The sequence below is a fragment of the Phoenix dactylifera genome, chromosome 1 (genome assembly GCF_051530095.1).
Source record: "Phoenix dactylifera cultivar Ajwa chromosome 1, Ajwa_hap1_PhDact_Kaust_v1.1, whole genome shotgun sequence".
Taxonomy (NCBI): domain Eukaryota; kingdom Viridiplantae; phylum Streptophyta; class Magnoliopsida; order Arecales; family Arecaceae; genus Phoenix; species Phoenix dactylifera.
In genome coordinates this window covers 34,642,352-34,652,148 of record NC_143190.1, presented here as the reverse complement: position 1 = coordinate 34,652,148, position 9,797 = coordinate 34,642,352, and the positions used below count along the sequence as shown (strand labels likewise).

Below are 9,797 nucleotides of genomic sequence, written 5' to 3'. Positions count from 1 at the left end.
TAGATGTATTAGTACTTATAATGTATAAAATATCTATTGTAGAAAGGGGAAAAAAAAAAAAAGTGGGACCCACTCAAGCTTACCGTGCTCTGCGAGCTAATCCGTGGGGAGCCCTGTCTGCTGTTCCGGTCCCGAATCCGTCGCATCTTACTACACGACAAGGAACTACTCACCAAGTTCGAAGGCCACACACATATTATTTTTTTTTAATATAAGGAATTGTGAAAAAAAAATATTAATAATAAAAAAAAGAAACGGATGCCGTGTCAAACATTATTCCCGCTTAATGACGGTCGAAGAAAGACATATCGACAATAATTCTTTTTTGGCTACTTCTGGTCAACTTCTCGCTCCCTCTTTCCCTCTCCGTTGCCACCCTCCGGAGGTAAGATTAGGGTGCCTCGATCTCCCTTCCTGTTCTCTCCATATTGTTTTGTTAGTATAATTAAATGGTTCGTTTCAATTTAGTTTGTTGTATTGCACTCGATCATCTTTTAGACTTTAATCTGATAGATGGTTGCTGTTTTATGGCAGAAAGCATATACCCCCGCCCCCCTCCCCTGTCTTCTCTCTCCGGAGACCATCAACTAAGTAACCATGACGCCGAAACCGCTGGACTACGAGTCGCTGAACGAGAATGTGAAGAAGGTCGCGTATGCCGTCAGAGGAGAGCTTTATCTACGGGCTGCCGAGCTGCAGAAGGAAGGGAAGAAGGTTTGTTCCTTCCTACCAGTGGCCTCTTCAGGCTCTTCTGATTGTGGAATTCTAGTACTTCTATTTGGTAGCAACCTCAAAATAACAATAGTAGTAATGCTAAATAAGGTGACGAAGAGAAATTACATTTATGAATTCATGAAACGTTTATCAGTTATCAGTCAAAAGACGAAATATGGAACCTCTAAAGGCATTTGTATATATCCATTGGGATCCTAAGTCAAGGCTATTTTTGTCACATAATTCCTTGTGATACTCTTTCTTATCGTTGCAATAAATATATTGTTAAATATATTATAGTGAATTCTCTCATTCTCTGGTTCCACGTATGAGAAGTTATCAGCTTCTATTGCATTTAGTTTATATCATTTCAAGTTTCTTTCCTATAGGTGTTGATACATGTCTTTCGGAGTTGCTTTATCCCAAGACTACTCTTTTGAGCTCTTGCATTGTTTTTTGGGAGTCAGTTATCTGCTAATATTCAGAAAAGGGGGCCATCAGGTGTGTAATATTATAGTGATGTATATGTGATACCAGATTAGAATTGAAGAGGAAAGTGGGGAGGAAAAGGGTATGAAACATATGCAAAATTGAAAGTCTGATATGGGTCATCCATTATTGGAAAGCTTAAAGAAAATGAGAGGCTCTGATAAGGATTGATGACCGCCAAACACCTGAGAGTTCAGCGTAGAAATGTAACTGAACTTTAAGGTTGCTGCTGGGTGGATTAAATGGAGCAACATTTTCAGATTCCTGTGAGATTTGATCGTGCCATTTATTTTTAAAGAAGTAGGTTCTATGATCAATTTGCTCTGCTCTGCTGAATAGCAGGGGACACGCAAACTTCTCTAAAAATTTGTTACTTGTTGGGGAACTTATCATTTGGTCCAGATTCATGTCAATTTCTTTAAGACCAATTCATTTACGATAATAAGACAGGTTAGGTTGCATGAATGAGGCTAAGTAAATACACTAGTACCAGATGAGCTTGACTTCAATGTGAATGCTGAGCTTGATTTATAGCTAAAATTCAATTGCATAAGTTAAGAAATGAAAGTCAGGGTAAAGAAGTTGCACCAGTAGAGAATTAGGCGATGGAGAACATGTTGAGATTGTCTTCAATGCGTAATAAAAAGCTAGAGTAGAATGGTGTGTTGAGAACTAAAATTTGGTCAGACTTATTCAAAGCAGGTGTATGCTACCCTTGGTTAAATTTGTGAGAAAGATCTGGAGTTAGATGTTGAATATGGAAGTATGCATATATAACAAACTTCAAAATATGATTCACAGAATTGACACAAAATATACGCGACACTATATGTTGTTATGCCGATTCCTATAATTACTAAGTTTGGCTTTTTTGTGGTCGAACATTTCAGTCTGGTACAAAATCATGTTGATGCATATAGTTTTCTATTAGAGGTTGCTACTTTTAATGAAGTTTATAATACATACCAACCACTTGAATTCTGAAACTCTAGTACATGCCTGCATTTATGTAGAAGCTTTCTTTTCCCTGAAGAGTGTGCCTCGCATGTTATAGTGATCTGAGGTGGTTCTATTTTTCCTGTCTCACTGCTCTTATTATTGTTTGCAGATCATATTTACAAATGTGGGCAACCCTCATGCTCTAGGACAGAAGCCATTGACATTTCCTCGTCAGGTATTTGAACTTTTAGTTCTTCTCCTTTTCCTATTAAATTTTGGCGCAGCTGTCATTCTTCTGTCTTTGCTTAACAATCTAGGGCTTCCTAATATGTATGTTTCTAGAAGTCATTGTGAGAGAAAACTTCTCTATAATAATTTTCCAGCTCAAATTTGAGAAAACTTGCAACCTTTGTTATTACTTTTTGCTTTGCAAATTTGTCCTGACATGATACCTTTTTTCACAGGTGGTAGCATTATGTCAAGCTCCATTTTTGCTAGATGATCCTAATGTTGGACTTCTCTTCCCAGCAGATGCCATTTCAAGAGCTAGACATTATCTTTCAATGACTTCGGGTGGTTTAGGTATTTAATTTCATGTATTTTGCATGTCATTCTCCTTCATCCATGCCGTCTTTATACATCTTATGACTTGATCTCCAGTTCGAGGATAAAATTATGGATTTCCTCCATGACATCCACCTATATAGGAAGAAATGAGTAGATATGAATTTGAAATACAAAAATGAACAATACTTTCCTTGTCGTACTCCTTAGTGCCTTATTGGTCAATTTTGACATGATAATGCTGCCTTTGTGCTTAACTTTTGCTGAGAGAAAACCTTTGCATAAGAGACATAACAATCTGTAACTTCAGCAAAGCTCTTCTTGCCTCAATCTGATGCTGGAAAAATTGCTAAGTAGTTTGATTCTTCCTTTTAAAAACTAATAAATTTATTCTAGACCTTCTGTGGTTGAATTGTCTAACTCATGCCATCAAACCAACAGTAAATGCAGGGATAACATCATAGCTACTATCTGATTGCCTGGAATATTGTGCGCAGGAAAAACTTGTGTTGTTCTAAATTCTAAAAGCATGAATGAGCATCTTTGGACCTGGAGACCTTTCCTTCTAAAGCTTGTCTATGGATGCCTAGCAAAAATGACGTTGATAGAATTGGATCTTAGGCTTATCTAATGACTTAAATAATATCTAGGTGACAATGAATGCTTCAGGGTTGCTGAGAAAACAGAAAGGCATACTTCGAAACCCATATATATCTCGAACTTTATTTGGATAAATCCTAAATATGACTGGATGAGGACCAAAGTCTGAGAGGTTTTCTGAGCCCTGATATGTTATTCCTCATAATTTTTTTTGGGGAGTTCTTGTACTGTTCTTGAACTAGCCTTCAAAGGCTTTGTCTGGTACTATTAATTTATTATGGCTTATTGAGAGGAAAAGATACCTATTTTCTGCACATTGTATTGATTTTGTTGCTGCATAGTTTTTATTTGTTTTGTTCTTCTTTGTATAAGACTTCTGCATTTTCCAACCTTGCCCTGCAATTACAAATTTTTGGACTTGTTGAACTTGCTGAATTGATATTGAATCGAATTGATATTTCATGCTTTCTGAGTCTCTGCCTGTGCTCATAGTGACCAAATCAAGTTTAAGGGTATCGGTAAACAATAGAGGGAATGCCCATACTGTACCATTGGATATTTGGGAATTACAGTACCCTTGTCAGTGCTCTGAACTTGGTGTTACATGATATTCTGCAATTTCTGATGAACAAATTATGTGGCAAGAGGTAGTGCTGTACTATCAAGATTCTGGGAAAAACTTAAATGCTGAAGTAGTTCATTTCTTATGCTTCAGCACATAACTATGGGCACTTTGATGTAGCCATGAGAACTAGGGGAGAAAAAGAGGGGGAGAACCATGCATACTAGTTTCAGCACCTGCAGCATTCAACTAATTATCGGCTACCATCTTAGATCTACTCTACAAGTGGTGGACTAAAAGATGGTACTTACAAATTGCATTCATTGCAATCATAAAAAGTTGATATTTGCTAGTATATCTTATTTTTGCACCCCCTCCCTCTGCCATTTCTTCTAATCTGATAAAAGAAGAGCTACGTGTGATTTGTAATTACACACTTAGGCTTGGATGAATATTTTCCATCAGCCATTATCATGATACAGTTCAACATGGCACACAGACCTTTCTATTCTTGCCATTCTTTTCGTATAGAAATATTATTATGTGAACCTAGTTGAGAGCTCGTGCCCTCTCTTTGGCAGGTGCATATAGTGATTCTCGAGGTCTTCCTGGAATCAGGAAGGAAGTTGCTGATTTTATTGGGAAGCGTGATGGGTACCCTAGGTAATAAAATAGATACAATAGATATTTATGATGGTGGTGTATATATAATTTCAGTTTCTGCAACAACTGGTCATGCGTATTGCACTTTTTGCAGCGATCCAGAGCTTATATTTCTCACCGATGGTGCCAGTAAAGGTGTCATGCAGATACTAAACACCATTATCAGAGATGAGAACGATGGGGTATGATCCTTCTTGAATGATTACAAACATGTTTATAATAAAAAGAACCTCTTTTTAACATTTTTAACTTCTACACTGCTTCTTGTTCCCATCTGTGTGTTCTATATGTATGGGATTTTTCTTCCTATCTTTTGGCAGATTTTAGTTCCGGTTCCCCAGTACCCCCTTTATTCAGCTACAATATCATTATATGGTGGTTCTCTTGTCCCATATTTTTTAGAAGAGGAGGCAAACTGGGGTCTTGACTTCTATAATATTCGCCAATCTGTGGCAGCAGCACGTTCAAGAGGGATAACTGTAAGTACCTGGCCATTTTCAAATATCTTCCTTTTTGTGTTTTTTATTTTATTTGTATCCATCCAAATAAACATAGAATTGGAGCCTCCCAAAAATATTAATAATTGGTTCAGTGAACTGACAATTACCAACAATTATTTGCATTGTTCATAGATCAAAACTCTTGCATCTTTTCCATTCCCTGGATAGCTAAATTCACTGTTCTTTATCTTTACATAATATTATGTTATACTTTTCACATTCAAGCACCATAATTTAAGCAAAGTATATGGCATCGGATTGGATCATTTTGCTATACCTGATGTAGTAACTCAAGTTTTGATGGTTCCAGGTTCGAGCTATGGTGATCATAAACCCAGGAAACCCTACGGGTCAATGTCTCAGTGAGGCCAACATAAGGGAATTGTTGGAATTTTGTTTCCAAGAAAATCTAGTCCTGCTTGCAGATGAAGTTTATCAGCAAAACATATATCAGGATGAACGGCCCTTTGTAAGTGCAAGAAAGGTAGGCAAATTAACTGCATGTTTTTTAACTTTGAAGCTGTTCTGATTTTTTTTAAATTAAAAAAATCCAAGTACTATTGTCTGGAGATCTACTTTGACCTGAAAGTGATCACTCTTTAATACTTGAAGATTCTGTTTGACATGGGTCCACCTATGAGCAAAGAGGTCCAACTTGTCTCTTTCCACACTGTGTCAAAAGGATATTGGGGAGAATGTGGACAGCGTGGAGGATACTTTGAGATGACCAATCTTCCTTCTCAGGTATTTTTGGTTCCCTTTCCTATAAATTAAGAGTCAATGATATATCGCAGGATTCTTTGTCTTCATATATGCATCTTCTGCCTCTTTGTAATATTGTGCCATGATCTGAGAATTGCTGGATACAAAATAATTACCATCTTAGAATTTCTGAAGAAGTAAATCAGAATTAAATTACGAGGATGATTTCTCATTACTTCATCTAGTTTCCAATTCAGCATTTTTTTAATGCTTTCTACTTTTATTCCTTTACAGCGACTTGGAATAATTTGGAAGTAAAAACAAAATTCATTTATGCTGAAGTCTACTGTTTTTGCTGCTGGACATTGGACCGATACAGCATCTTCTATGAACAATCTATAACATAAAACATGCATTTTAGTTGGTAGTACTTAGTACCTACATTATGAAAACAAATTGAGCATATACATGACAATGAAAAAAAAATAACGAATTTCTTATTTATGGCGATGAATAAAGGTTCAGAGACACATGAGGATTCATTTTTATGGATTTTTCATATGTATACATGAATAATCAATAATATTTGTACATATATCAATTTGTTGTAATTTGTCTGATTTATTTATAGCCATATCTGGTAGAAATATGCTTGTAAATTGTTGCATTACCTAAAATATTGTTACTTGCATGTCCTTCTTTGTATCTGGCACAGACGGTAGACGAGATCTACAAGGTTGCATCTATTTCACTCAGTCCGAATGTCCCTGGGCAGATCTTTGTAAGTGATTAAGTTTATTAAAATGATTCATTTGCAAAATTTTAACTGTCATTGCAACAATATGAATTGTGTTATTTGTGACAGTGTTAAAGTAAGTTTTTTGTTGCATACTTATATGTATTGTTACTTAAAAGTTTTATTTACTTGTTTGGTTTATCCTGTTCCCATTATTATATTTTTTATGAAACAAAAAAAGCTACTTTATTTTTCAGTTAGGGCTGATGGTTAATCCTCCCAAACCAGGAGACATTTCATACTTGAAGTTTGTTCAAGAGAGGTATGACACTATTTGGCGTAGTAATAAACATGCATGAATAATACAGTTTGAGCATTTTGTTGATGTGATAAGGGTCGATACTTGATACAGTCCCCAGCAGGATATGTAGCTTATGATATGTAAGTGCAAACCACTGCTATCAATCATCAACGATCCTCTTCTATTTGTCACGGCCAATTATACATTTAAAACTTCCAACCTTCGTAATTTATATAGATGTGTGATTATCACAACAGAAATTAAAGATCAAGGATCATTATTTTTCAGCTAATTGACTTGTGTATGTAGGAAAAATTGTTGTATCGTAAGGTTGTTATATTGACAAGCTGAGTCAGTATATACTAGGACATTCTTGAACAATGTCATCCATATGGTATAATGTGACATTCTATTATTCTGCAGCAAGGCTGTTCTCGAGTCTCTTAGGAGAAGAGCACAAATAATGACCGATGGATTTAATAGTTGCAGAAATGTGGTTTGCAATTTTACAGAAGGTAGTGCTTACAAATATTCTGTCTGTCTTTGATTTTTCTCCAAATTTCCATCCATGCTTGCGCTTGGTTGCTCATGTGAAAGTTGGTTTCAGGAGCCATGTATTCATTCCCACAAATACGCTTACCACCAAAAGCAATTGAAGCTGCCAGAAAGGCTGGCAAAGCTCCTGATGTTTTCTATTGCCTCGGGCTCTTGGAAGCAACTGGCATTTCCACTGTTCCAGGCTCAGGTTTTGGCCAGAAAGAAGGGTATTTACTCTAAAATTTCTTATTTGTCAGCATATCAGTTCTCTGGTATCTTATAATTTTTAGACAATGACATTATGGAGCGAAGTGCATGTCTGTCTACAATATACATTACATACTCACATATATATGTACATAGACGCATATCATATCTCCATACACAAAGATACAGATTAACGTATATTTGTATATGTATGTATGGCAGATGATAAATTGATAATGATGAAAAAAATGCACTTTGGATGGTTACGGCCTAGACTGCTATCCTGCAAATCTAAGCCATATGTCAGCATTAGTCTGCATGACTTCGGTTTGGCTCGCACCCCAGCTTTGCTTTCTTGAGTTGATTGCCCTGATTTAAACAGCAATATATGCATAAAAACCGTTAAAATGCTTTCTTTTTAAGTTGATATGATGAATCCGAGTAGCATCCGTGTTGGCTTGCGACTTAAGGCCCATGTCTTGCAAGTTCTCATATTTTCTGTTATTCTTTTTGCAATTGGTTTCTGTAATTGAAACGCTTTAATTAAATTGATAACCCTCGGCGATTCCATTCAATCAGAAAAAGCCCATTGAACGTATCAGAATTTCCAACTTGCCTGCTCAACGTCTCTCAAATGAGTCAGAGTTCCCCTGTTCGTTAGGTTTATTAACATCTATATTTCACATTAAGCTTATCTGGACCAAACCATTGGAGGTAATCTTTTGTCTGTAATACTTTTTGGAGCGTAACTGTAGTTCATGAATGATGATAATGGTTAGTTTAACAGAATTCTCATTTTTATTTCTTCCAATTGGTTTCAACAGATATTATTAGTTACTGTCTTTTCCTTCTTGGAGCAGGGTTTTGCATCTAAGAACAACCATCTTGCCAGCAGAGGAAGACATGGCTAGTTTCAGGAAATTCAATGATGAGTTTATGGAACAATACGAAAACTGCAGAGGCTACTCGAGGATGTAAGTTTGTTAAAGCATACTGAAGATGCAAGGAAAAAGAACTCATCTCCTGTTGATTTCTTAAGATCTTATAATATAATCGCTTGTGGATGAAAAATTAAAATAAACGCCAGAAGAACCAGTTTATTGGCTGTGTTGATTTCTCTCTTTCCCATTATTCTCCTATGGGTTTCATCTATTTATTTGAAGTTATGATTATTTTCCAAAAGCTTCGTCATCCTGGTTTGCCATACTGCTTCTTATCAAATGGTGCAGAATATACCATACTCTACCGAAAGAAAATTAATATTATACTATATTCGAAGAAAACTGATATTTGGTACATAATGTACCATGCTATACCATATTGTATCGAAAGAAAACTAATACCAAATTTAACACTAAGTCGGTATAAACTTTATACCGTTTCGTATTAAGACATATTGAAAAAGAATAATTAAAAAATTATTTTAGTATAAAATATTTGTCGATAAAGCATACCGTATTAAGTATCGAGATTATGAATCTTAATTTCTACCGTATGCATGTAATCTCCTTTGAAAAAATGGCTCTTCCGAGGGCTTAAAAGGTTATAAAAATAGCATGGATGCATGGTTTCTTAGCCTACATGGGCAAGCTTTCGTAGTTTAGTAGCACTGCGACTTTTGTTCTAATGGTCAGGCACCAGCAAGAATCGGTCCACGCCCTCTTCTATTCTGTTTGTGTATTTGTATGATCGTCCATGTTGTGTCTGAAACGTGCGGCCAGCCGTGACCGGTCCATCCCTCCGGTGATGGGAGCCGTACAAACGTGTTCGTACGGCAGCACGGCGCTGTGGGCATAAAGCTGCAAACCTTGGCTGGGCCGGATGACGTGCGAATCGGGAACGCCGAAAGCCGGCGGGATTCCCTCGCCAAAGTCCGTCTCGACCCGTCCCATCGGGTTGACGACGGCCGTCGCCATTCTTGACGTTGGCGTGATGACAACGCCTGCCAACTGCCGGGGCCTGGCATCCACGCTATCTGCCCCTCTGCGTCGTGGCGGGAACAACCACTCCCGCCGCCGCCGCCGTACGCCTGCACGGCGAACGTTGCCGCGGCTGCCACGAAAACTTAGCCTCCTGTGGGACCCATTTTTTATTTATTGTCCCTTTCTCGTTGTCTTGAATCCTCCTTTCCCTACCGTGCGACAAAATTTTAATAATTTGTAATAAATAAATAATAATAAATCGTGACCATATATATATATATATATCAAGAAAAAAACCAAAATGTCTTCTAAAATCCGCACTAGAGTCTGAACCATCCGATTCTTCAACCGCTACGTGTCA

At 37.0% G+C, this 9,797-nt stretch overlaps 1 protein-coding gene across 3 annotated transcripts; it reads left to right on the top strand.

The window, feature by feature from the left end:
* Window positions 1-281: 281 nt before the first annotated feature.
* On the top strand, window positions 282-8,627 carry LOC103707141 (glutamate--glyoxylate aminotransferase 2). Of its 3 annotated transcripts, XR_005511775.3 has the most exons (15): window positions 327-452; window positions 535-714; window positions 2,312-2,377; window positions 2,607-2,724; window positions 4,450-4,531; window positions 4,626-4,713; window positions 4,852-5,010; window positions 5,342-5,515; window positions 5,644-5,775; window positions 6,449-6,514; window positions 6,727-6,791; window positions 7,194-7,285; window positions 7,378-7,534; window positions 7,737-7,841; window positions 8,375-8,544. XR_005511775.3 is itself a non-coding variant. In XM_039126096.3 (14 exons), exons 2-14 carry the CDS (start codon window positions 598-600, stop codon window positions 8,490-8,492), a joined length of 1,434 nt encoding a protein of 477 aa, XP_038982024.3. In that variant the 5' UTR covers window positions 282-385; window positions 535-597; the 3' UTR covers window positions 8,493-8,627. The 3 variants fall into 3 exon arrangements, 2 of the variants coding, with proteins under 2 accessions (XP_038982024.3, XP_026660476.4); XM_039126096.3 differs by lacking the exon at window positions 7,737-7,841 and having other exon boundaries at window positions 282-385; window positions 8,375-8,627; XM_026804675.4 differs by lacking the exon at window positions 7,737-7,841 and having other exon boundaries at window positions 311-452; window positions 8,375-8,627.
* The last annotated feature ends 1,170 nt before the right edge of the window (window positions 8,628-9,797 follow it).

Excerpts from the sequence above, each read along its gene's own strand:
- LOC103707141 (XM_039126096.3), top strand. The coding sequence starts at position 598 with ATGACGCCGAAACCGCTGGACTACGAGTCGCTGAACGAGAATGTGAAG. Across the intron at positions 2,378-2,606 it reads CATTGACATTTCCTCGTCAG|GTGGTAGCATTATGTCAAGC; the intron begins GTATTTGAACTT and ends CTTTTTTCACAG. Across the intron at positions 4,714-4,851 it reads TCAGAGATGAGAACGATGGG|ATTTTAGTTCCGGTTCCCCA; the intron begins GTATGATCCTTC and ends ATCTTTTGGCAG.